This window comes from Eretmochelys imbricata, chromosome 6, assembly GCF_965152235.1.
Source record: "Eretmochelys imbricata isolate rEreImb1 chromosome 6, rEreImb1.hap1, whole genome shotgun sequence".
NCBI classification, from domain to species: domain Eukaryota; kingdom Metazoa; phylum Chordata; order Testudines; family Cheloniidae; genus Eretmochelys; species Eretmochelys imbricata.
Genome location: NC_135577.1, coordinates 78,399,107 through 78,426,981, shown reverse-complemented (window position 1 = coordinate 78,426,981; position 27,875 = coordinate 78,399,107). Strand labels below are relative to the sequence as shown.

Sequence of the window (27,875 nt, the reverse complement as noted above, 5' to 3'; positions counted from 1 at the left end):
CTTCAATCGCTCGGATATCTGCTGGGAGAGCAATACAACGTGCACAGACAATCCAGGAAGTTTTTGGAAAATGTAGGGGACAATTTTCTAGTGCAAGTGCTGGAGGAACCAACTAGGGGCAGAGCTCTTCTTGACCTGCTGCTCACAACAAGATCAGCTCCCAGACTACTGCACTGGGCAGCACAGTATGGGGAGCAGGTGACCAGCCCTCTGTGGAGAAAGAATAGTCAACAGGACTATTTAGAAAAGCTGGACGAGCACAAGTCCATGATGAGCTGCATCAGAGGATTCTAAAGGAGATTGCAGAGCCATTGGCCATTATCTTTGAAAATTCATGGCGATCAGGGGAGGTCCCAGATGACTGGAAAAAGCCTAATGTAGTGCCCATCTTTAAAAAGGGGAAGAAGGATGATACGGGGAACTACAGGCCAGTCAGCCTCACCTCAGTCCCTGGAAAAATCATGCAGCAGGTCCTCAAGGAATCAATCCTGAAGCACTTATACAAGAGGAAAGTGATCAGGAACAGTCAGCATGGATTCACCAAGGGAAAGTCATGCCTGACTAACCCAATTGCCTTCTCTGATGAGATAACTGGCTCCGTGGATGAGGGGAAAGCAGTGGATGTGTTATTCCTGGACTTCAGCAAAGCTTTTGATATGGTCTCCCACAGTATTCTTGACAGCAAGTTAAAGAATTATGGGCTGGATGAATGGACTATAAGGTGGATAGAAAGCTGGCTAGATTGTCGGGCTCAGTGGGCAGTGATCAATGGCTCCATGTCTACCTGGCAGCCGGTATTAAGTGGAGTGCCAAAGGGTTGGTCCTGGGGCCGGTTTTGTTCAATATCTTCATTGATGATCTGGAGGATGGCGTGGACTGCACCCTCTGCAAGTTTGCAGATGACACTAAACTGGGAGGAGTGGTAGATACACTGGAAGGTAGGGACAGGATACAGAGGACCTAGACAAATTAGAGGATTGGGCCAAAAGAAATCTCATGAGGTTCAACAAGGACAAGTGCAGAGTCCTGCAATTAGGATGGAAGAATCCCACACACTGCTACAGACTAGGGACCTAGTGGCTAGGCAGCAGTTCTGCAGAAAAGGACATCGGGGTTACAGTGGACGAGATCCTGGCTATGAGTCAACAGTGTGCCCTTGTTGCCAAGAAGGCTAACGGCATTTTGGACTGTATAAGTAGGAGCATTGCCAGTAGATCAATGGACGTGATCATTCTCCTCTATTCGACATTAGTGTGGCCTCATCTGGAGTACTGTGTCCAGTTTTGGGCCCCACACTACGAGAAGGGCGTGGAAAAATTGGAAAACGTCCAGCAGAGGGCAACAAAAATGATTGGGGACTGGAGCACATGACTTATGAGGAGAGGCTGAGGGAACTGGGATTATTTAGTCTGCAAAAGAGAAGAATGAGGGGAGATTTGATAGCTGCTTTCAACTACCTGAAAGGGGGTTCCAAAGAGGATGGATCTAGACTGTTCTCAGTGGTAGCAGATGACAGAACAAGGAGTAATGGTCTCAAGTTGCAGTGGGGGAGGTTTAGGTTGGATATTAGGAAAAACTTTTTCACTATGAGGGTGGTGAAGCACTGGAATGGGTTACCTAGAGAGTTGGTGGAATCTCCTTCCCTATAATTTTTTAAGATTAGGCTTGACAAAGCCCTGGCTGGGATGATTTAGTTGGGGATTGGTCCTGCTTTGAGCAGGGGGTTGGACTAGATGACCTCCTGAGGTCCCTTCCAACCCTAATCTTCTATGATTCTACGATATGGGGTGACTCCCGTAGCATTGTTCTTTGTGGCGTTGTAGTCATGCACCAAAAACGCAACATGCTGACTCTGGGTTGCCTTCTGCTCTGACTGTAAAGTCCCCAACATATCTAACAGAGTTCAATTAAACCTCGCTGGCTGAGGATCACATTGTGGGTGATAAAGCATTGCCCTAGACTTTTTAATTCCCGCTATCCTCAGCGCCTTCTTCAGAAAGTGACTCTCAGAGTCCCTCCCCTAATCAGAGTGTATCTGAGCTGGGAACCCATATACTGAAAAATATTTTTCCCACAACAGTCGAGCGACAGTGGCAGCCCTCTGGTCATGTGTGGGATATGCCTGCTCATACCACGTAAAATTGTCAGTCACTACTAAAATGTTCCCGACATTCCTCTTGTCCTCTTCTAAAAAGACAAGGAGTCGATGCATAGCAGCTCCAAAGGTTTGCTGCTGGTGATGTTCTTCAGATATGCAGCTCTAGTGGGCAGAGTTTTCCTTTGAACCTATCGAGCGCATGTCTCACATTTCCTGCAAACATCTTCAGCCATATGGGGCCAATAGAACCTACTACGAAAAGTCCCAGGGCCCTCTCCATTCCTAAAGGTCCAAAGTCATTATGCAGGGCCCTCATGGCCAGGGCTCTGTATTCTTTTGGTAGCACTAGGTGCGTTCGTTGCTTTTGTGAAGGGTCAGTGGTAATTCGGTACAGTATTCCCTAAATCACTTTTAGTTTGTTCCATCCTCTCAATAGTAGCTTACCCCCAGGATTAGGTGGGATAATCGCAGCTGGGCTTCGCCCCTCCCTTTGGCAAGTAGTTTATCACGAATTTCAACATCTTGCAGCTGGGCTTCTTGCTGGTCAGCCGCATTGAGCATGGGCAATGGAGACTGGTCCAAGACGATACAGTTCACTGAGACAGAAAGCACACTTGCAGGGGGCAGGCCCAGAGCTTCTGCAACACAGCCATGAAGGCTCTCATGGGCCTCTGGCTCTCGACGACTCACACTGCAAATAGCTCTCACTCCATCCATAGGTAGCACAGCAACTTCCGATACCTGTGGATGCCGGGACAATGCATCCACATCTACACTGCTTCTCCCTGATCGGTACTGATTGCTGAACTCGTAACTAGCCAGGGCGATCACCCGTCTCCGCCCTGTAGCATACAGCTTAGCACTTGTTAACACGTAAGTCAGTGGATTGTCGTCCGTCCACACTTGAAACTGAGCACCATAGAAGTAGTCTTGAAATTTCTCAGTGATGGCCTTTCAAGGTCAAGAACTCCAGCTTGTGGATGGGGTACCGAGTTTCACTATCAGACAGTCCTTGGCTAGCAAAGGCTACAGGTTTACATTTGCCTTCCACTTCCTGGTACCGGACTGCTCCCAGACTCTCCAAACTGGCATCAGTATGCAAGATAAACTGTTTGCTTGGGTCAGCAAAGACTAGGACTGGAGTATGAGTTAGGCAATTAATGATTTCCTGAAAAGCCCTTCCACATCTCTCATCCCACCGTGGTGCAAATGGTTTTAAGGGGCCATAGTGTCTCTGCTAATTAATTAAGATGAGCTGTTATCAGCAGGAGAAAAAAACTTTTGTATGATAATCAAGATGGCCCATTTAGACAGTTGACAAGGAGGATACTTAACTTAGGGAAATAGATTCAATATGTGTAATGACCCAGCCACTCCCAGTCTCTCATCTTAATTAATTAGCCTCTTACAGTTTGTATGTCAACTTCCACCTTCTCTGTATGTATATATCTTCTTACTATATGTTCCATTCTATGCATCCGATGAAGTGGGTTGTAGCCCACGAAACCTTATGTGCTAATAAATTTGTTAGTCTCTAAGGTGCCACAAGTACTCCTTTTCTTTTTGCGGATACAGACTAACACGGCTGCTACTCTGAAACCTTTAGTTCTCTGTAATTACTTGGGCGTGACCATACAGTGACGGCATCTGTTTTATCGGGATCAGTACTCACACCCTCTTGAGACACAATGTGACCCACATACTTCACCAAGGTTCGACAGAACTGGCATTTGTCAATTGAAAGCTTCAGCCCATAGGCTTCCAATCGATCTAGAACTTTAAGAAGTCTTGCTTCATGCTCCTCCAAGGTTCTTCCAAAAACAATCAGGTCATCCAAATAAACTAACATTTGCATTAAATTTATATGTCCCACAACTTTCTCCATAAGATGCTGAAACGTAGCATGTGCTCTAGACATCCCTTGGGGCATGCGTTCAAATTGATAAAACTCTAACAGACAGATAAAGGCCGTCTTCTCCTTTTCTTCTTTTCCCAGAGGGATCTAGTAGTATCCACTTCGAAGATCCAATACAGAGAACCACTGGCTATGCAGCAAACAGTCCAAGGCATCTTGTACTCAAGGCATGGTGTACTGGTCAACTACTGTGCGCCTTTTTAGTGTGCGGTAATCAATACATCCACATTTTTCTATTCTTCTTACGGACCACTACAATGGGTGAGGCATATGGACCTGTGGGACTCGGTAATTATGCCATTTTCAATAAGGTCCTAAAGATGATGTTGCACATCTTCCATCTCTGAGAGGGCAATCGCTCCCTGAAAGGGATGAAAGGCTGTGAATCTTGTAGTCTGATGTTGTGCTCCACTCCTTTTGCACATCCCACTCATGCAGGGAGAATACCTTGGATCATTCACAAAGCTTCTTGCTCAGGCGATCCTTCCACTCTCCTCAGACAACGGTGAGTCTCCAAAGTCAAATTTTGAAGGCTCTATTGCTGGAATTTCAGCTTCATACTGGGCTCTCACAATGGTTTCAGGCTCAAAGAGGTCTGCTATCTTCTGCCCTGGTTTCATGTCCCCTGCCTAGCGAGTGCCATTTAGTTGAGGGTGAGTCCCTCAATCGGGAAATGACAAGTACAGTTCTGCTGCCCTTGAGTCACACAACAAGGATAACAATCTTTATTAGTCCTGCCCTGATAACAAGGAGACTGGGGATCCCACACCAGCCAAAAGTGACAATTTGGGCAAGCAATCCCATCATGCTAAGCACATTGGCAGGATGGGTGTGCCCATGCAAATGAGATCAGCTCCTGAAGTCCTTTTCCACAGCTCACCACTAGATGTCCGGGAGAGCTCATTCAGTCTCTGCTTACAGTAATATCAGAAGCCACCATACAAAGAAAGCAGGCAGGTCTAAAAATATCCAGTTAATCAGGATTTGAAATAGGGCAGTCAATGTTCTTCAAATCTATCTACCATATTTGGTTCCTCAAGTGTCTTGTTGGCTTAAATGAAAGCAGGACCAGATCTAAAAGTCACAGGAAAATCCTGCAATCCTTATTCATATGAGTAGTCTTTACTCATGCAAATCAGGAGTCAGTGGGACTATTAATGAGAGTAAGAGTCGCAGAATTAAGCGCCTAACATCCAAATTATTTCTAGATGGTCTGTGTCGTCTCTTTTATAGCACAGTTTACACCTAAGATATTAAGGTACAACCTAGGGTAGGAAACACCATGTGTTTTAATTCATGGAGTTTCCTCTGCTCTGTTGACAGTGTCCATCAGCCAACAGAGGACACGGAGTTTGGCTCTAAAGCACCCACAGAAAATCCGAGTCACCTGTGCAGAAGCACACTGCTTCTCACTTTTCCCACCAGCTATGGTAGCAAGTCTCTTGTGGAGGAGGAGGGTATTTACTTAGCAAAGGAGGTTACAGCCAGAAATAACGTGGACTGAAAAGCTTTATCTTATGTGATGTAATGTATCCACAGAAAGTAACAATGATCTAGTGCTGCATCCTCTCACCTCCAGCCCTGGTACCCTTACCACAGAAACCCAAAGTAGCAGTGTACCTACAGGACATTTCATGATATCTGGAGTGAGGGGGCCTATCAAACCAATGCTTCTCCCTTTACACCTACTACTTTGGGAATTGATGAATTTGGCTGTTTCTAATCAAAGCAGGCTATGATAATATCTTGCCGGAATTCCTCTAGCACTTGGACCAAAGGCGTCACAGTGGCTTATTAACTTCTACATACGGGTCATTAATAAGAAGTTACCATGCATTTGGCATTAAGCAAAGATTACTGCCATTCTTAAGCCAGGCAACGACCCCTACAATGTGTCAAGTTACCCCCCCCAATATCCTTGCTGTCAACGTGTTTCAAGGTGTGTGATCCTCCAACAAACTGCTTCAGATTTGGATGATGTCTTGCAGGTCGAGCAGGCAGGGTTCAGGAAAGGACTACCTTTATCAAGAACAGTTTTCAACAAAATCCAAAAACGGGAGCCATCTTCTTGGATCTGACTGATGCTTATGGCATCACTTGACACAAACGCCTTTTGTTTAAACTCTCTCGAGTTGCCCCACGTTGGATGGTTGAAATAATAGAGCTCTTTCTCCAAAACATGTGGTTCAGAGTACACATGGGCAACGGCTGTAGCTCTTAGAAGTGTCAGATCAACAGTTTTCCTCAAAAAGAAAAGGAGTATTTGTAGCACCTTAGAGACTAACAAATTTATTTGAGCATAAGCTTTGGTGAGCTACAGCTCACTTCATCGGATGCATTCAGTGGGGGGGAAAAAAAAGGCTCAGTTCTTTCACCAGTACTGTTCAATGTGTACATGAACGATCTGCTAGCTACACTCTTGCGCAAGGTCATCTATGCTCACGACATCTGCTGCAGCTACCAAGCTCAGTCCTTCTCAGAAATTGCCGAGCTCTTGAATGATGATATGAAGCTCATGGCAGACCTTTGTAGTCGATGGCACCTGCAGCTGAGCTTTTCCAAGACAGTTTCTAGTGTATTTCATCTGCATGATGCAAGTGCAAGCCATGAGATAAATGTTTTCTTCAATGGCCATCTGCAGCACGATCCAAACCTGGTTTGCCTCAGTGTGACACTGGATAGGTCATTAATGTACCTCAACCACTTGAAGACGATGGCAGCCAAAGTCAGCACTCAGAACAAGCTGCTCAGAAAATGTGCTGGTTCACCCTGGGGTGCAAGCATCCAGATGCTTAGAACATCAGCCCTTTCCCTGTGCTATTCACCAGCAGAGTACTGAGTTCCTGTCTGGTGTCGCTCATCTCACACAATTCTGACCGATGTAAAGCTACCAATATTTACTAATATAGCATATAGCACCCCATATTCACCATGAGAAAGCCTCTGTCACGCTGCTGGTCAGGATCAATGAGAACAGTGACCTGTCTTTCTAAACAGACCTCTTCAACCACCCGCCAGCTCGCCTGTCTTCTAGACACCCTTTATGGTCATTTATGCCACCACAGGACATGATGGTGGAATCTGCTTGGTGCAACAAGTGGTCAGTGATGACAACTGTCAATCACTCTCTCATCACTGACCCACTGTCGACTAGGTTTTGATCTGCCAAGACACCTGTGGTCATCTCTGAACCAGTTTTGAACAGGACAGGACAACTGTGCAGCCAATCTCTTTAAACGAGGTTTTTCTAATGACCTGCAATGCAGCTGCAGTCAACTTCAGACTATTTCGCATATCCTTGACAAGTGCCTATTGACTTATTTCGACCCACTGACTTATGGCTCTCCATCTGGCTGATGATGACACCATCAAATGGCTCGGCACATTGTGCATACACTGAGAGGAAGAAGGGAGAACCAAACTCCTCTCATATTGTGCAGGACAATATGAGAGGAGAACAGTTAGAACATTACTCAGCTATCACAATATTACTCCTAGAAAACAAAAAAATTTTCTGTCTTTGAATAAGTATCACTCCTTTTCCATTCCAAGATCATATACCCCTGAGCTTGAACATTAATTTTAAAAAATAGGTTTAAAACTCATCATACTGCTTTCTACTGCTGCTACTAAAAAAACAAATGTTTCTGGCTGGGGCTTTTGTGGGTTTTAGTTGCCAGCCAATAAGATTGCTGATCCATGTTGTGTCACCATTTTTAAAGCAGAATTCCACTCCGCTTTCATCTTTCACTCTGCTACAAAAAAAAGTAATGGCATGATACGGTACAGCAGGCAAATACTTCAATAATTAAAGTATTTTTGTCAACACATTTTTTATATTGATCTAATTGCAATATTTATTTTTCAGCTGATGATCAGAAGAAGATACTGCAATTATCCTGCAGTCCTCAAGTCCATCATACCTATTTTCTCAAATGTGTTTTTTCTTCTTGGTAATCTTTAAGACTCTAACTTTGCAAACCCTCCACACACAGAACTCCCACTGAACTCAAAATAACTTTGGAAATATGCAAGAGATGATGGAAATGTTGTAATCATAGTTCATAAATTGGTTCACGTAAATTTCTTTAAAAGAAATTATCAACAGAATTATAAATATTTGGGATAAACTTTCGAGAAACTCAAGAATAATCATGTCAGAAGATTTTATTATGGTAAAGGACAAGCCAATATTTCAAAGAAAACACACTTATTAAGAACAAGATCTATAACATACATTATATATACACACAGACACACATATACATCAGCAGCACAGAACGAACCTGAAGAACTCTATAAAGGCTGTCTTAGCAACAAACCGTATCAATTAAAAGCCAAGTTCTGGTTTCCTTCAAAGAGTATAAGAAAGGAGACCTGCTCAGGCAATTGGTGGAGAGTAGAATCCTCCACCAACACCCAACAGCCTGGTATGGAGCACCAACAAAGTAATCTGTGTTCAGCTGTATTGTCTACAGGTCCACTGTACCTACCCCGTAGACACAGGTTTTAGCAGCAGGACCCACATGTCACAGACAAACATCCTACACCTCCAATGCTCAGCTGACCTGCCACCTCTCCAACCTGTGCCTCAAGCACTATAGTAATGGAGGGCCATTTAAGTACCTATGATTGATGCTTCTGAGAATGCCCTCTGTACAGACTCTCCCTGGCTTGCTTCCTTCGGCACTTTTCAGGCTTTGAACGCACACAATGAGGAGGACCATCTAAAGAAAATTTGAATCACTTAGAAAAAAGCTATTGGTGGTTAAAAACTTGTACATTAAAGCTACAAACCTGCATACTGTAATAAATAAATGTTTAAAATAAAAATCAATCAAATTATTTCAATTTTGTCATTAACATTCAAAAGGCAAAAAAATTCCAGGTCCATTTTTTTCTAAAAACTAGTGAAGACCAACATAAAGAATGATAGCTCTTCTAGATTCCTTTTCTTCCCTAAATTACTCAGGGGAATATTTACGTGTTTTTTTTTTTTAATCCTGTTTTCATAAAACTGTTTTTAAAAATATTTAATACTTTTCAATTCAGGATTTGACTATAAAGCAAAATTCCGATAAGCGGGGAAATCTGGTACCATTTTAGGCTTCAGTCAGTAAAGCACTTAAAAGCCCATACTTAAGTCGCACTGGCTTTATTTAAGTATTTAAATGGGGGGTTAAATGTTTTGCTGAAACTGGGCCTTAGGCACTAATCCTGCAAGTAAATACACATGTTTGGACACATGGATTCAGTAAGACTCCCAGAGTGACCTGCCTGGTATATTAAAATTAAATTACCCTTTAGTGATCAGAATTTATATATCCCACATTCAGCATACATGGTACTATAAATTGAAGACTAGATATATATATATCTAACTCCCTACACGTTACACATAGGACTGGAAGAAACCGCTTAGGGCACTTACTCCTGGGAGAATTTTGTGCCGCTGCATGTGCACAGAATTCATGTCTCCCGCAGATTTCTTTGGTTTCCTGCAGAAAAATGACTTTCTGAGAAGGAAGCAAAGGGAAGCTGCAAATGCAGTCATGCACCACTCCCTGGCAGACCAGATACATTGTTTCAGGCACCCGGAGCAGCTGGCAGAGAGGTAAATAACCACGGGGTTGGGGACACTCCAGCCAGTGGCTCCTACCCTAAGCTGGGATCAGCTGTTAGTCCTGGCTGGGCTGGAGGCAGGAGAGGACAGAACTTCCTCTTCCCCTGCAAGGAGTGTCTGGGGCTGTGTCAGACCCACCCCAAGAAACCTCCTGCGGCTGCAGGAAGCTCAGCATCCCCCCGCTTCCTGTCCCCATCACTCCTTAACTGTAGGAGTAGGGGTCACTGTACAAGAAGCTGCTCCCCCATCCACCCAACCTCCGTGCATCTGGACATCCCAACCCCAGACACTCCTGCCAAGCCTCATCAACTACATCCAGAACCCCCCTAGCCCTCCATACCTAACCCCCCCCCACATAACCTCAATCACTACAACTGGAGCCGCCCTGCAACCCTCTACCTCCAGACCCCCACCCCTGCACTCAGACCACCCCGCACTGAGCTCCCTACACTCAAACCACCACCCTGATGCCCCATCCCCTGCACCACCTTGAGCCCCACTGACCACCAACTAGCTGCAGCCAGACCCCACCCCACCAAGCCCCCCTACCCCAGCACCCAGGACCCCCACCACTAAGACCCCCACATCCAGACCCCTCTGCTGAGCCCCAACCACCTTCAACTGGAAACCTGTGCAGAGTACCATTGCCTCTGTACCTGTAACCCTCCCAACGAGCCTCTGTGCATCCAGATTCCCCCGCACTGAGCTGCCTGCACCCAGAATCCACTCACCCCATATCTGGATCCCCCCACACTGAGCTCCTCCACACTTGGATCCTACCTGGTTGAGCCTGCCTGACCTATACCTGGTGCACCTGGCACAGAGCCCCAGGGTGTTTCTGGGGCAAGCCCAGGCCTTGTGCTGTGTCAGGGTCGGGTGCAGCCTCAGTGCTGAGTCCCGGTCCTGTGGGTCAGGGGGCTGCAGGGTGATCTCCCATCTTTGTGCAGCCAGGGGCCTGTGCTCCCCACTGCCATGCTAGAGCTTCTCGATTTATTTATTGACAAATAAAACTTGCAAAATTTTAAAATATTGTGTGCAGAATTTTAATTTTGATTGGTGCAGAATTTTTAACTTTTTAACACAGGAATAGCTACTGAGGCCATCAATACAAGTAATTTGTATGGTTTTATAAATCCAAAACCATACAACCTACTTGTATTGATGGCCTCAGTGCCCTAAGCGGTCCCTTCCAGTCCCATGCATATGTATAGATAGTAACCCTAAACAATCTTTATCCCCTACTAACACATTAGACTATTTAAAATAAATCTAATTTACATCACACATTTCACATAGTCTGGAACACAACATCAGAATGGTCAGGTTCACATTTGTCTGCAGTCATTTTCACTCTCTCAGTCTTATACACTAGCATAAAACTGCTGTGGTGGGCTTTCCAACACTGCAGGGGAATATTTACATTTTTAAAAAATCCTGGTTTTATAAAACTGTTTTTAAAACTATTTAATACTTTTTAATTCATATTAGTTTTTTCAGTGAGGTTTGTTTTAATGTTTTATTAAACAAGCACTTGTAATATAAACATACTTTACAAACTAAAAGCTAGACATATTATGTAGTTTTCATCTAGACAGACCCTTTCCTGCATCCTCAGATCCAAAGCGTTACATGAAAAAAAGAGTGATGTTATTTTGGTCACTGCTTTCAAATTATTTCAACTTAAGACTTTTAATAAAAGTTTGAATTATTAAAAACCTTCATCAATTCTCTTTTTTTCCTACTTCCAACAGGCAGCAAATTGAGCTCTCTCTAAAAAAATTATATTGTAACACCATCTGAAGAAAATTTGAATCACTTAGAAAAAAGCTACTGGTGATTAAAGACTTGCACATTAAAGCTACAAAACTGCATACTGTAATAAATAAATGCTTAAAATAAAAATCAAATGATTTTAATTTTGCCATTCACATTCACAAGGTAAAAAATTCACCTTTTTCTAAAAACTAGTAAAGACCAAAATAAAGAATGATAGCTCTTCTAAATTCCTTGTCTTCTCTATAATTACTCAGTTATTCATTAGACTATTCAAGACCTCCATTGCAATTTTTACACCAGAATTTCATACATGGGTTAGACTGTAAGGAGATGGTTACGCAAGGTCTACTATAAAGGCAATGTATTTCCAATATTTATTTCTGTAAAATATCCTATAGTGGAATTCATATTTCCACACAAGAAAGAAGCAGTTATTTAGTTCCAGACAACTTGATAACATCTCTTTCAACTATAGTTATAATTATCGTGTACGAACTTCCAAAGCAGACGTTGTCAAGATTTAACATTAGCATTAATTTATGTCATAACTGACTGTTACTATAAAGAAAATGGCAAAGCATCCATTTCACCAAAGACAGCACGTATCGAAAGGGAAATTTCATCTTAATTACCACTAATCTCCCCATTTTTAATTAAATTGATCAGTAATTTATTATCTTTCCCAGCCTTAGAAAGCTGTTATCACGAAGCTTCCAACAGAGAACATATCTGTACTTCCCTTCTCCAGTACTGTCGTTTTCAAAAAAAATGTAGAAGTATGGCAGCATATTTCCTCAAATTCCTGTCCTGCCTCCTATACACACACTATTAAAAAATAAAAACTTCACTGATATCTCTGGATCGGTTGTACAGCCTCGAGTGCCCTATTGCTCCACAAAGATTTAGAAGGAACATCACGAATCTAGTACTCCAGACTAATGGATACAATGGGCAAAATCCTGGCCCCAGTGAAGCTTATGAGAGTTTTGCCACTAGTTAAAAGAGCTTTGAGAAAATGTAACATTTGGAGTATAGAGTATTGAGTTCAGGTCACTTCCCACTGGCTTTACATCACAGTGGCACTGATTGTGACTTCATTGGATCCCAGAGATATCACCCATTCCATCAGAAGAAACTGCGGTAGGATAGCAGACAGAAAAGAAGTAATTTCAGAGGAAAGATTAACCAATTCAGAACTTCCCAACTTTATGATACTAAAATTAAATAAAACTGAAAACAACCAAAGAAGGACATAATGGGTTTAGTCACCTTGCCCCGGTGATAGTTTCTAATCTCTATAACATTCATCTTAGAACCAAATTATTCATACAATTTTAATATAAAACAATGAACAAGCAATTTAAGCATGACGTTTTCAGGTTTATCAATTATAAATCTGATGAAATAAAATTATAATTGGAAAGGTACTGAATACTTAAATCGAAGATCAGAATTATCTTTTAGGCAACTTAAGGAAGTCTTTTTCTAGGTCTATAAATAATATTCAAATTAATCATTTCATTTTAGTAACAACTTTCACAATTAATACTGCGTTCTGACATTTACAAAAATATGATTATGTATTCTGGAAACCTCAAACAATCATCTGAAAGACATTCAAGAAAATGAAGAAACTTCAACTCTGTCATTCAAAGTTGCTTCTTTCCTCTCTGTGATCCAAAATCCAATGTCTTTCTACTGATTTCAAGGGGGTTTGAATCAAACCCCAAGTAATAAAGATCACATTATATTTTTTGAAAAAAAGCAGAATAAATTTCAGTGTCTTAGCCAATATAGCCATTTTTATTGAAAGAATGATTTGATTGCTAAAAAGATTGGGTTAAGCTACTGCTGAGTATATAACGGCATTTGAACATAGTCACTGCACTACCAACATCAAAATCGTAATTGTAAAGTACTTGGGAATACTTTGAGTATGAAATACTGTATGAATAATATTCTAACACTTTGGGTTTTACTTTACAATACATAGGTCCACGGAAAAGCAAATGCATAAATTTCCTGTACACAAATAAACAAAATGCACACAAAATCTATGAGAGCCAGTGGGAAAAAAGCAAAATATTACATCAGTTGCATAAACCTCAAAGAACTTTACATCACATGCTCATGATAAATAATTCTCTTTAAACACAATATTTTCTGCATACTTTTGCATACAATTGCTTATTATTATGGGCATCTATTTATTGTAAATGATCAAGGTTTTTGGTTATCAGTATGGTCTGTCTCAAGTGTAAACAACTGATTAAGATACTAAGCCCCCATTTCACATAAATTTATATTGTAAGGAAGAACAACAGAAAAGAAAACAAATATTACACAGAAGTATAAACATTTTTTAAAAGTTTTCAAACTTTCCACAAGGAGTGAGTTATTTAGCTAAACTAATAAATACGCTTTATTAAATGCTCTTCAATTATTTGATATTCTGACAAGTAAAATCCTTATGCAACATACCTTGTTAGGATATAGATATTCAGGCCTGTCTGTAAAGACCTATACTCTAAGAATTTAGGTGTATCCTTATCACTTGGCTAGTGATAGAGGTATAACAGAAAGAATCAAAACCACTGTCTGCCAGTGTAAGGGCCTTCTCTTACTGTGACAGTTTGTGGCCCTGTGCTTAGGCTCAGGCCTTTGGCTAAGCAGCAGAGGCAGCCATAAGCTGGGAAGTGAACGGTCACATCCTCACATTCCAAACTAGTCACACTGAAATAAGGTGCTATTCGGCTGTTAGGAATACAATCCTGTACTGATAGTTCCTATCACCTCCACAGAAAGGGAAGTGCCTACAAAATGTAAAAGGAAACTTAGTTTGATAGCATCCTGTCTGGCAAGAACTCACTTATCAATAGCTGGGATGTGAAATCCTCACTTCTGTATTGTCTTGTCATTATAGTTCCCACTTTGCTGTTGTTTGTCTGTATAATCTCTGTCTGGTTCTGTGATTGTTCCTGTCTGCTGTATAATTAATTTTGCTGGGTGTAAACTAATTAAGGTGGTGGGATATAATTGGTTACATAATCATGTTACAATATGTTAGGACTGGTTAGTTAAATTTCAGGAAAATGATTGGTTAAGGTATAGCTAAGCAGAACTCAAGTTTTACTATATAATCTGTAGTCAATGAGGAAGTTAGTGGGTGGGGGTGGGCATGGGCATGGGCATGGGGGTAAGGGAGATGGGAACAGGGAATGGGGGTAAGAAAATTGGAATCATGTTTTGCTAAAGGGGGAAATGGGAACAGGGAATGGAAGTAAGGAAGTTGGAATCATGTTTGGCTAAGGGTAGGAATGGGAACAGGGACACAGATGTAAGGCTGTGTGGTGTCAGAACTGGGAAGGAGGATACTAAGGAAGGAAACTGGAATCATGCTTGCTGGAAGTTCACCCCAATAAACATCGAATTGTTTGCACCTTTGGACTTCGGGTATTGTTGCTCTCTGTTCATGCGAGAAGGACCAGGGAAGTAAGTGGGTGAAGGAATAAGCCCCCTAACATACCTTAACAAGTTTCAAAAGGTGATAAAGATCTTCAACCTCATCTCCTTCACACCTGGTATATACTCTTCCAGTGTCCACACTGGTACCCTTTATGGTGTGACGATAGAGAGGCAAATCCATTGCTTCAGCATACAGGTCTATGGCATGATGTCCTACTGTCTGATACATGTAGCTGTCCAGCTCATCTGTCCCTTCTGCCACAAATAAATAGAGACAAATATGACGCTAAGTACATCATTCAGCATTTACAGAAAATCTTAATACTTTAAAAGCACCAAGAATACCTAAATCTGAGTATTCCTTAGTTCATTGACACACACATCTATGATGGCATCTCTACAAACATGGAATAAAAAAAATTGGATTTCTCCCCTCTTATAACAATGTGTCTCATGCAACTGCCTACTTCTTAATGTAGGCATTTCCAGTGCTTCATCCACAAATCCCCCACTATGGATCCAACCCAGAACCAAGTGAGCCAATGGTAACTTTGCTTTGCTATGCAGGAGGAGCACAACCCCAGAGGCACAGACGCATAGTTTTTACCTGTGTTTCAGCATACTTAGTGCAATATACATAGAACACACTGCAGCACTTATTCTGGTGGTTAGAAATAGGCTGTCAAAACTTCCTGAAACTTAGCCATTAATATATTTAGTACTGACAACACGATACTCACAGCAAGTTATTTCAATATAAATGGAACAATAGAGGATTACAGCAGTAATTTTATATTGTTTAATGCATTGTAAAGAAAGGGAAATATTTGTTGTTGCATCCAGGACTTTTCAATCTCCTTTCCTTTTAAAAACTTGGGGTAGAACTCACCAAACTTCTCGCTGCTGCTGCTTTAATTAAGAGACAAATTTCACTAAACGTTCTTACCAATGGGTTGGCAGCTAATCAATAACAAAAAAGGCAGCACATGTAGATTGTAATAATTAAACCCCAAACCTTGCAATTCACATTTTAAGTAAGTCAGGAGTTATCCAACAATTGTGACCATTATTGATAATTTTTCAGCTGATCAATAATAAAGAACACTTAATTATTGCTCAAACCTACAATTCACTGGTAAAATTTGATAGAGTTCAAATCTGTAGGAGGGGCGGCCAGCACATCCCTTGGCCCGCACCGCTTCCCACAGCCCCCATTGGCCTGGAGCGGCGAACCGCGGCCAGTGGGAGCCGTGATAGGCCGAACCTGCAGACGCAGCAGGTAAACAAACTGGCCCGGCCCACCAGGGGCTTTCCCTGAACAAGCAGCAGCCCTAGTTTGAGAACCACTGGTCTAGAGGGTTCTGTAATCTTAACAAATTAACCAGGACCGGAGAAGTTGATTTTACAAGAAAAATAGTATTTTTAAATTTATATAAAATCTGATACCTGAAAAGAACAGACAGGGTCCCTTTTAAGCTGCCACTTAGTTCTGAATTTGCAGTTACTTTATTACTTGAGGGTCTCCAGGCAACTGTGGTACAAGATAAAATAAAATGAATGGGATAGGACCTACTGCTGCCTGGGGCACCTCGGTTAACTTTCCATCATATTCCCTACCACATACACATAAAGAGGCCATTTTATGATTTGAATGACAACATTGATGTGGCTATATTAGTTTTACAACAAACATATTTCAAAAAGATTAGAGAGGTTTTGTCCTGGGTACCAAGGGAATAAACTTCCCCAATCAACTGATTTTATATTCACCTACTCTACCAATGATTCACACATGAACTCCTTCTCCCAGCAGGCACACCTCCTCCTCTGCTTCCCTCACAAACGTCCATACTTTGGATGGCAAAGGAGACACCCTTTTCAATATTGGGGCCTCATTCCCCTCTCACTGATACAAAAGTCATCTCCTTTCCAAATCTCACCTTAAACCCTTCCTGTTCATCTTAATTTAAGATTGATGCTAAACCTCACTCACTTTTCACTATCTTCATTACTGTACCCATGCATTCTCCCCTTACTACAGTACAAGAAAGTATTTATGCATTTTCCTCCTTTTAAACTGCAGAATCCTTCCTTTTACCATTTTTCATTTTCTTGTATAGTTTTCTCTTCTTTGCTGCTTTACAAGCAGCTTTAACAAATTCTCTAAATTGTTTCTCCCCTTCTTCACCTTTCTCTGTAAAGATGTCTAGGATACCTGCTATATGTGCAAAAAAATAGCAGGGTTTAACTCAGACACAGCTGTGCCTCAGCTGTTTCCTATTTCAGAAAGTTTCCTACAAGCAATGAGGCATTCTTACCTGTGTTTTCAGTAGGTCTTAAGTTGGCTAGAGCAACAATCTGATGCCCAGCAGCAACACACTGCATCATATTGTAACAGCTGTCCTTTCCACCACTGGAATTAGAAAAAAAAATGAAATTATCAGACAATTAAACCAGCCACTGCTAGGCACTGTCGCCCTTTTTTAACTTTTACCTGATTACTTCAAAATTATAACACAGGGCCACAAAGTTTTCAAATAAGAAGTATTAAGGAGAATTAGAACAGTAACAAACATCTAAGACTGTACCATACAAAATCTTTATAAGAACTTTATAAGAGTTCAGTTAGATCTAAAATCCATATGGTTTATGTGAAATTCCTAATTTGATGGCAGAGAGAGAGAAACTTTCATTGTACGAAAGCTCTTTGGAGAAGACGCTGTCTTTTGCTCAAAGGATTAGTGATGGATCACAGAATGTTTCCTCTCTAAAATACTGATTTTTAAAAGCAGCGGTGAGAACCTGGCTTCTGGTTGTGCGCCTGGATATAACTGTGGACAAAATTAATTACAGGTGCATTTTAAAGCAACTGGCACAACAGGTCCCTGTTGTTCATCTAAGTGCTGATGTAATATAATATTTAATATAAATAAAGTGCAAAATAGATTTGATTTTGAAATTAATAATCCAAAATTCAAAAGCTAAAAGAATACTCCGCCTCTGTCAACATGGCAAAGGCTGAATCCTTTTCCCATTGAATTTAATGGCAAAACTCCTATTTCAGTTACACATAATCAAGTCTTAAACAAATATCAAGTAATAATAATAATAAAGCCAAAACCATCTGATCTATAGAATACTACACTTCAAACATCCATCTTCAAATTGATAGTCACTGCACCACAACGAGAGGGGAGAGTCTGTGTTTTACCTCTTTAAGAGGCAAGGCACAGAACTCACAGCCCCAAGGTGGGATGGCTATGGTGGTTTTAAGCCACCTTTGTGTCCTCCCAAATCCTGGCTGCTCCACAGGCCCTACAGAGCTGTCTTGTTATGGCAGCCTGTCCTCAGCACTCTCTCTAGGCTCCCAAATGTCTGGAGCCCTATATGTTGAGCCCTAACCCACCCCTCAACACACCATTCCCACATTCAGTCCCACCTCAAGCACGACCCCTATGCCAGAGCTGACAAAAGGATCCTAGAAAGGCAGCCTTACAGTTGTCCCCGAGTTCCCGTGCCTTAACTTATACACATAATAAACTCCTCTACACTGATTCTAACTGGCGGTACTACTAAAATCATCTGAGAAAGATTCATATAACCAGTACAGCATCCTTTCCTTCCATACTTTACCCATCTGTATATGAGGAAGGAACGATCAGTTGCACACATACAAAATGGGAAACGACTGCCTAGGAAGGAGTACTGCAGAAAGGGATCTGTGGGTCACAGTGGATCACAAGCTAAATATGCGTCAACAGTATAACACCATTGCAAAAAAAAAAAGTAAATATTATCTTGGGATGTATTAGTAGGAGTGTTGTAAGCAAGACCAAGAAGTAATTCTTCCACTCTGCTTGGCACTGATGAGGCCTCAGCTGGAGTATTGTGTCCACATTTCAGGAAATATATTGATAAACTGGAGAAATTCCAGAGGAGAGCAACAAAAATGATCAAAGGTCTAGAAAATGGGACCTATATGAAGATAGAAAAAAATGGGTTTGTTTAATCTGGAGAAAAGAAGACTGAGGGGGGACACGATAACACTTGTCAAGTACATAAAAGGTTGTTACAAGGAGGAGGGAGAAAAATTGTTCTTCTTAACCTCTGAGGATAGGACAAGAAGCAATGGGCTAAATTGTAGCAAGGGCGGTTTAGGATGGACATTAGAAAAAACTTCCTGTCAGGGAGGTTAAGCACTGGAATAAACTGCCTCGGGAGGTTGTGGAATCTCCATCATTGGTGGTTTTTAAGAGCAGGTTAGATAAACACCTGTTAGGAATGGTCTAGATCAGAGGTTCTCAAACTGTGGTCCATGGACCACCAGTGGTCCACAAGCTCCATTCAGGTGCTCTGTAGATAGTTCCCTGGGCAGCCTCACACAAGAGAATGAAGGGCTACTGTCATAAATATAAAGGGAAGGGTAAACCCCTTTAAAATCCCTCCTGGCCAGAGGAAAAATCCTCTCACCTGTAAAGGGTTAAGAAGCTAAAGGTAACCTCGCTGGCACCTGATCAAAATGACCAATGAGGGGACAAGATACTTTCAAAAGCTGGAAGGAGGGAGAGAAACAAAGGGTCTGTGTGTCTGTTGGTATGCTGCTTTGCCGGGGATAGAACAGGAATGGAGTCTTAGAACTTTTAGTAAGTAATCTAGCTAGGTATGCGTTAGATTATGATTTCTTTAAACGGCTGAGAAAAGAATTGTGCTGAATAGAATGACTATTTCTGTGTGTCTTTTTTGCAACTTAAGGTTTTGCCTACAGGAATTCTCTATGTTTTGAATCTAATTACCCTGTAAGGTACCTACCATCCTGATTTTACAGGGGTGATTCCTTTACTCCTATTTACTTCTATTTCTATTAAAAGTCTTCTTGTAAGAAAACTGAAGGCTTTTTCATTGTTCTCAGATCCAAGGGTTTGGGTCTGTGGTCACCTATGCAAATTGGTGAGGATTTTTACCAAACCTTTCCCAGGAAGTGGGGTGCAAGGGTTGGGAGGATTTTGGGGGGAAAGACGTGTCCATACTACGTTTCCCAGTAAACCCAGGTAGAGTTTGGTGGTGGCAGTGGTTATTCCAAGGACAAAAGATAAAATTAATTTGTACCTTGGGGAAGTTTTAACCTCAGCTGGTAAAAGTAAGCTTAGGAGGTTTTCATGCAGGTCCCCACATCTGTACCCTAGAGTTCAGAGTGGGGGAGGAACCTTGACAGCTACACACCCATGAAGGTGTGGCTTCACTAATTCGGTGCCTGGACCCTGGAGAGTCAGACGTACATGTACGGTGAGGTGGTGGCCTTGGAGGGAATGGGGGTAGGTGGGAGGGAGACAGCGGGGTGAGAAGAGGGGGTGGGGCAAATTTGGGACATGCAGGGCTGCGGCGGTCAGACAAAGAGGCGACTTTCCCCAGCTCCAGGGCTGCAGCTACTGCGGAAAGATGGCCCTCCTTCCCAGCCCCAGCTCAGAGGCTGCTGAGGTGGGGAAGAGAGGGAGATATCCCCCCTCCTTCCCAGCCCCAGCTTGGGGGCTGCCACGGCAGGGGAGAGAGAGAGAGAGACAGAGACTTCCCTCCTTCCCAGCCCCAGCTCGGGGGCTGCCGCGGTGGGGGAGAGGCAAATCCATCACATTAGAAAAGTAAGACTACTGATATTAAAATATGAGTTATGTGCTTTTATTTATAAAACAAAAAAAAGTAAATTATGATTAAGGTTTTTTTATACAGCGCTTTTATCCAAAGTGCTTTACAACAGTTAGCTAACAGTACAAACAACATTTGGAAAGATCGTTAAGTGGTCACAGAGACCCCCAGCAATTTTCAAGTGGTCTGTGGAAAAAAAAAAGTTTGAGAACCACTGGTCCAGATAATACCAAGTCCTGGCTTGAGTTCAGGGGACTGGACTAGAAGACCCTCAAGGTCCCTTCCAGTCCTATGATTCAATGATAAATTGCTCTCTCATTTCATTGCTGTTAAAATTTAACATGAATTTGTTAATGAACAGGTTTTTAGCAAGTTTCTAGTTTGGGGCTCAATCACTTTTCAAAATAACCATGATGTCAAATTTCTTCTCAACAGACAATATAATTTAAAGCCATATCTCTATTTTGATACAACATGCTTGGTATAGTTAACTTAGTTACTGTTCATTTAGTTACCAATGAGATGGAAAAAAGACTGGATGTATCAAGAAACAGTAATGGGACAGAGAACCTTACAATATAGAGACTTCTTTCTCAAAACTAAGGGCCTCAACTTAGCCCCGATTTTGCCCCTAAATGTAACTGCAGCCAAAACAATTATACACGAACTGTGTAGCCTTTACATATCCAACTACAAAATTTATGAGTATAATCGGGAAGCTACATATCTAAGGACAATAAAATGTACCCACAATTATTTGTACCAGCAAAACTGTGGGTGCAAACTGAGAGACTGAAAGTCACCAGTCTTTATATTGCTCTTGCTAGCATTCTCAAGAGAAGGGCCATGAAATTAATAGGCATGGTAACTGAATTACACTCAGACCTCAGAGGTACCACAGAAACAGGGTTGAGACATGTTGCTGGGACAAATCTAAAGGAAACTTGCACTGCTACCATCTGTGCCATACACTGGGAAATCCAGTGTTGGCTTCCACAATCTGGCATGTTTTATGAGAAAAAATTTCCTTCTAATTTTTCTTTTAAACTACAAAATAAAGGACTAATTTAGTACATTGGCTAACTTACCAAAGTTCTTAAATATTATTACACCATTCCAGCATTAAAATAAAAAATGCTCAAAAATAAAATATCTGCTAATTTCAAAAATTGCTTGAAAAGAACAAGATAGATTTTTAAAAGAAGGATATACTTTGACATGATTTTAGGCCCAGGGTCCCAGTTTGTTGTTTATGGACTACTTGCTGATGGTCTGTATAGTGCTGGATGGTTACCTACAGCTGGCTCTCCTCATTTCCAGAGAAGAAAAAAATGACAGATGGAAGGATGGGGGATGAAAAGAAGAGCCAAAATAGAAAGTGCAATAAACTTTTTTCCAATAGGACAAAACATCCCAAAGACAGCTAAGCTGTACATAAAAGTCCTTTCTTAATATCACTTCTACACAACAGCAATTTTTGTAGCTGCCACTGACGTGAAAACAATCATAAATGGGAGGGAAAACAGTCTGTGCAATCATGAATGGGAGGACATGCAGGTCCAACAATACTCAGCGCTCCACTGATACTCAATATTGATGAGCTGGAGAGCCCACGGAGTCAACAGAAACACCAAATAATCATGAATTGATATCCCAGCATTACACTGTTGGGGTTTTTTTGTATACCACTGCATGATGATAATCACATCAGACCAGAACTCCATGATAGTTCTGTGACTCTTAGGGACTCCATTTGTCAAAATACTTCCTGTCTCCTTCCATTGCTTTCTAGCCTCTGAGAGAGAAAGAAGTGTTTTTCATCTCTCTCTCTTTCTTTGTCCTACTAACTGACGGTCAGGGCTTTTTATTTTCTTTCCTTCTCATCTCCTTTACACCCTAAATTCCTGACTAGTTGGAGGAAGAAATAGGATCACTACAACATCGGTCTGTTTTTTCAGTGCTACCCACAAAGCTTCAAATGGAGCGCCATCAAACCTAGGGATTTAACCAAGTGAGGCCCCCCGCAAAAAGCTCCATGCAGCTCTAGAACAGTGATACTCAGACATCAGTGGTTTGGGAGCCCAATTAGCTATTAACATTACCCAAAAGAGTGTGAATTCATTCTTTCATTTACTACTGTACTAAATACTCATATTTAAACAGTATGATCGGTAAAAAAAATTTTAATATACACACATACACATATAATTCTCACAGTAAATAAGTTAATAACTTAGTACAAGTTGATAACTTAATTGGTTAATAAGTAGAAAAAGCATCCTGACTGGCTAATAATTAAATCACAGTGTTTTAACATCATGTGCTGCAAATTGCTGCGGGAAACACATTAAAGAGCCATTTGCAGCTTGTGAGCCTCAGTCTGAGTATCACTGCTATAGAGCCACAGTTTGAGATTTGAGTATGGAGATATGGAAAATAATAGGAGGCCAGAAATGGTAGTCAGATGGTCTGAGCTCCTGGAGCAAGATAGATGTCTGGTTGCGGCATTCTGGGTATCCTGACATTTAGAGTTTTGGGAATGTAATAAAAGAAGGAACTGCAATAGATATGAGACTCTTAACGATTTCAACAGAGGCACAGCCACAGTTAGGACAAATTTTGGCCACAGGCACGACAGGCAGACTTGCAAACAAGGGGAATATGAAAGAGGAAAAAAAAGGGACAGTAAAGATTTCTTTAGCGACTATCCAAGACCTCTGAAAAGGATGTCCCTCATATTCTTGCATGCCACTGTTCACACACACACCAAAAAAAAAAAAAAAAAATCTAGACTAATTCAAGATGGAGGAATAAGAGGAAAACTTATTTTGGACAGATCACTGACTTTAAAATGCCTAATGATTTCTGATTTAGCACAAGTTACACTTTGAGGTTTACTCAATCACTACCTCCTTAGAAAGAGACCGTCAACTTTAAATATTGTCAATACAAAAATAATTAGTAAAAATAGATTCAGATACTACTCCTGCCTATCAAAAGCACAAAAGAATGTTTTTTTAATAGAGACATTTTCTCTCTCTTATCTTTTACATTACTTGCAGTGAGTAGGTTAAAAAAATCAGACTTTGGCATCTGTTTAAAACAAAAAACTCTTCTTAAAACTTTTTCTTAAGCTAAATCCATCCTAGTAAAACTGCCCATAAAAATACCAGTCATGTTACAAACCTCCTTCTTAAGATTTTATTTCATGCTGCCTTCTAGCACATTCCACTGAATAGCCAATATCAAAATAAATACTTCTAGAACTTGAAATCAGGATAAAAAATAAGATTTTTCACAACAAAAAACAAATCTCTTTTGTTGTATAACATTTTCTGTCAGAATAATTTTAAACTATAATCCTGGCCAAACCCAAATTTTAACAGGGCTTCATACAGGTTGCAGGACTCTATCCACGGAAAGTCAATATAGGATCTTTACCTTAGTAAAAAGAAGTTATGGGTCGGCATCTAAAAATAAAAATATCACAGGGTTCATCCAATACACAAGCACAATGTCCTGGGTAACCTTCCTGGCTTACATGAACCATTAATTTACTATCATTTCTCAATGAAAGAATGAAAGTTATCTTCTTCAATGAAAAAATAATTTAAATAAATGTCAGAAAATATAAAAACCTATTTAGAGTGTAAGAAGTTCAGAAAAGGAAGCAGCAGAAGGGTAGGAGAAACAGTCCCAGAGACAGAGGGCTATGTCAAGTGCGACTACATAAATGAATGATCTTTTTTAAAATGATGAGAGAGATTAAATGTCTCATTGAAACACACATTTGCAAAATTGATCCTAAAAGTGAGATACTTGGAAAGGGAAAAAAAAAATAGCCTGAAAATCAACTGAAAATGGGTGAGATGAGACTGAAAAAAATAGCAGCAGCTCACATACATACAGCACTTTTCCTCCCAAAGCATATTACATATAATTACAGGGGACCCCCAAAATGCAGCAGAGGGCAGCCACTGACAACACAGAGCACACTGCAAGACACAGGGGAGAGTGATGACGGCAGGGTGTGGGCCTTTATTTACTTATTTTTAAGTGTGACAGGATGTTCAACACCCAAAGGCAGAGCCAGGCAGTTGTGCAAGGCCTGCTACTAGGCACACAATTACACACCCACCACTGAGATGCAGCCAGCTGAGGCAGAGCAAGCTGCGGAGGACAGAGCTGTTTAAAAAGCCTTGCTGTGTTTGGGGGAGGAAGGAAAGCAAGAAATGCGCGAGCAGGAGAGTCCCGAGCGCAAGGCTGCGGGTTAGCAGCCCAGTCCCTGCTATGGGCTCTGCAGCACCCCCCAGGTGCACGAGGTGTGGCTCAGTCTGTGCAGCAGGGCAGCCCCCCACAGCCACGTTACCTGATTAAGGCCACTACTCTCATGCTGCTCGCACCCCCCGGGCTGGGCTGACACTAAGAGGGGCGGGGCGGGGGGCTGGGACACACGGGCGCTACTACAGGCTGCAGCCGGCGCCCTCCTTCCCGAGCCACGCGCCCTTCTACACGCTCGCGCCGCTGCCGCCCGGCCAGACCCGCCCAGGGCAGGCCCGAGGCTGCCTGAACCAAAGGGCTTGTGCTGGGGGCCGACCCGCGCCGCTCTCCCTGCGACCGGCCAGCGCCCTGCCCCTGCCGCTCGGGCCGGGGCTGCCGCAACGGGCGGGCGGGCGAGCGGCGCGGAGCGACGAGGGCTGAATGGCAGGCACCGCGCTGGCCGCCTATGCGAGGGCAGACGGGAGGCGCCGCAGGGAGGCCAGGGCTGATCCTGGGGGGTGTTCGCAGCGCGCCCGCTGCTCAGAGCCGTTCCAGTGCGTGACATGCAGGATGAGTCACCTCTGAGCTGTCAGCTACTGCCCTGGGTGCTCACCCTGCTTACCGGAACCTGTTTCCCCCATGACAGTGCCCTCTCTCTATAAAAAGAAAAGGAGTACTGTGGCACCTTAGAGCCTAACCAATTTATTTGAGCATAAGCTTTCGTGAGCTACAGCTCACTTCATCGGATGCATGCGATGAAGTGAGCTGTAGCTCAGGAAAGCTTATGCGCAAATAAATTTGTTAGGCTCTAAGGTGCCACAAGTACTCCTTTTCTTTTTGCGGATACAGACTAAGACGTCTGATACTCTGAAACCTCTCTCTATAGTTATTGTTAGCCGTGACACAGCAGCCTGTGTTGTCCCTGGCACCAACATTAGTTGGTCCAATAAAAGATATTACCCCACCTTATCTCTCTAGAGTTAAGGTTGCCAATTTTGGTTGGACATATTCCTGGAGGTTTCATCACATGACATCATCCTTAATTAAGGATTAATCTTTAATTCCTGCAGACTCCAGGACAATCCTGGGGGGTTGGCAACCCTACTTTCAGTTATCAAAGCCTGCCTACTGATTTGAATGGTGCTGAAAGTAACAGGGCTGGTTAGTTTCATTCCTATTCAACAGCAACTGTCTGGAAAGGCCCTTACTAGGCACAGAGATATTTAAAGCATGTTCTCCCACTTTTTCTGGGAGTGGTTATGAAGAATTCAGCACAGTTTACAGGCACTTGTCTCTCCATTGCAGCTGAAGGAGGGAAGTTGAAGTGGGGGAGTTAGTTTATCGTTTTAAAAGTTATTAAATAAAGAACAGGAGAGTGTGTAACTCTACTCACATGTTGAATAACAATGTCATAAGTAGAACAACAATAACAACACATGCACACACCCTGAAAATAAGGATATTCATCTGTAGATTTGGAATCAAACTTTGCAACCCATTCCCATCATTGTAAGGAATCAAATTATAATACTGAATACAAACACCTTGGAATTCAGATCCAGATCCAAATTCTACAGTGTGGGCTCATCTCTGGGCCAAAAAAAGCCCTTTGTAAATACTGGTACAAAGTCAACAAAGTTGTAAATTTGTAACTACAAGCAGAATATGTCTCACACTCTGTTTTAGCAATCTACGACTGCACAGCTTGGGGCATCCAAAGCTACCGAACATGTCCCCAGGATAGGAGATGGGGGATTGACCACATGCGGACAGCTCCAAATAAAGAATAAAAAGTGATGAACTGAAGATTGTGCATGGGGCTGGTAACCCCACTATGTAACTCCACTATGTAAACTTACTAAAGAAATAAACGCTGGCAGCCATACTTGAAAAAGAGCTCCACTTCCTATGAAGAATATGATACGCATTGGTCAGAGTGTAAGGAAGCCTATGTCCTGAAAATTCCCTTGCTCAAGACCAGATCAGTAATGAAAATCAGTCTTTTGAATATGAGACCAATGTTTCTTTGCAGCCATTTTGAAAAAAAAAGGGCCCTTTTCCAAAGGAATGCAATTATTCAGTGCTACTTAATTAATATCTTATTAGGCTCCAAGGGGCTACAATAGGTGGTGTCTTCCTTTTCAGATCGCTGTGTGTTTGAAAGCAGGAGTTAAAAGTAAAAGGCAATCAAAAGTCTGGTAAAGTTAATTGTGAACTTTTTTTAAGCAAGAATCTTTAAGCTGTGGATAGGTTTGGATCCAAAACCAAGACGGAAAGCAACTGTTTTAATGTAAATTACCTAACTGATAAGGTAGAAGCCACTGAAACCTGGGCTGCCTATGAAACAAATACAAGAAAATATGGGTAATTCCTCTGTTTTGCCTACAATTAACAAGGGTATTTGTATAAAAAGGAAATATTTTAAGCAAGGATTGACAGCCCAGAAGGGGTAGATCTGTGTTCTTTTTGTCTTTCAGAAAATCAGAGAAAACTGATGCCAGCTGAAACGCAATTCAACATATCATGAATTTACTGGCACAATAGGAATTATGTTCTGTGTTCTATGTCCTGTCTTGTGGCCAGAATTGCTGTGTTTAATTTTTCATAGGACAGTTTAGTTTAAAACTAAATAGCAGGGTTAAATCAAAATGCAGATACTTGTTTTATTCAACTTGGAATACAAAGTGTTTGGATAATATCAGGAAAATGTGATATACTAAAGTTTAATACATTTGCTTAAGTAAGAAAAAGAAATTTCATTGGCCAGATCTTTTAATTGAAAAAAATATTGTTAAATTTTGTACACCAACAGTCTTTGGAAGAAAGGACATGAAAGGTTAACTCACTCCCCATATTGCACATGGGATCCTTCTGGCTATCTCAAATTTCTGGCCAGAGGGCTGGGGAGGGAGAAAAGCTATTGGACACCAGAGGTTGTACCAAGTGGACTCCTCAAAAGTGGGTGTGCTTCTCCTGGCTTGTTGGTCCAAAGCTCTGTAATAAAGTCATTTTACTAGAAGGGTGTATGTTGCATACATTGAACAATAAGACTAAAGTGCTGTATAATGGGCAAGATATATGTGTTCATTTTTGAACAAAGG

The 27,875-nt window shown here is 41.7% G+C and overlaps 1 protein-coding gene across 3 annotated transcripts in view; it reads right to left on the bottom strand.

The window, feature by feature from the left end:
- The window catches only part of DPH6 (diphthamine biosynthesis 6), a 367,209-nt gene extending 342,204 nt beyond the window's left edge, over nucleotides 1-25,005 (bottom strand). Inside the window, exons 1-3 of one of the 3 annotated variants that reach the window (XM_077818948.1) lie at nucleotides 24,884-25,005; nucleotides 17,196-17,290; nucleotides 14,939-15,132 (exon numbers count right to left, since the gene is read on the bottom strand). In XM_077818948.1, the coding sequence (XP_077675074.1) occupies nucleotides 14,939-15,132; nucleotides 17,196-17,290; nucleotides 24,884-24,906 (312 nt within the window). In that variant the 5' untranslated portion in view covers nucleotides 24,907-25,005. Of the gene's footprint in view, nucleotides 1-14,938; nucleotides 15,133-16,323; nucleotides 16,414-17,195; nucleotides 17,291-21,602; nucleotides 21,609-24,883 lie in introns of those variants that run through there. The other 2 variants (XM_077818949.1, XM_077818950.1) reach the window with 2 other exon arrangements.
- Between the last annotated feature and the right edge of the window lie 2,870 nt (nucleotides 25,006-27,875).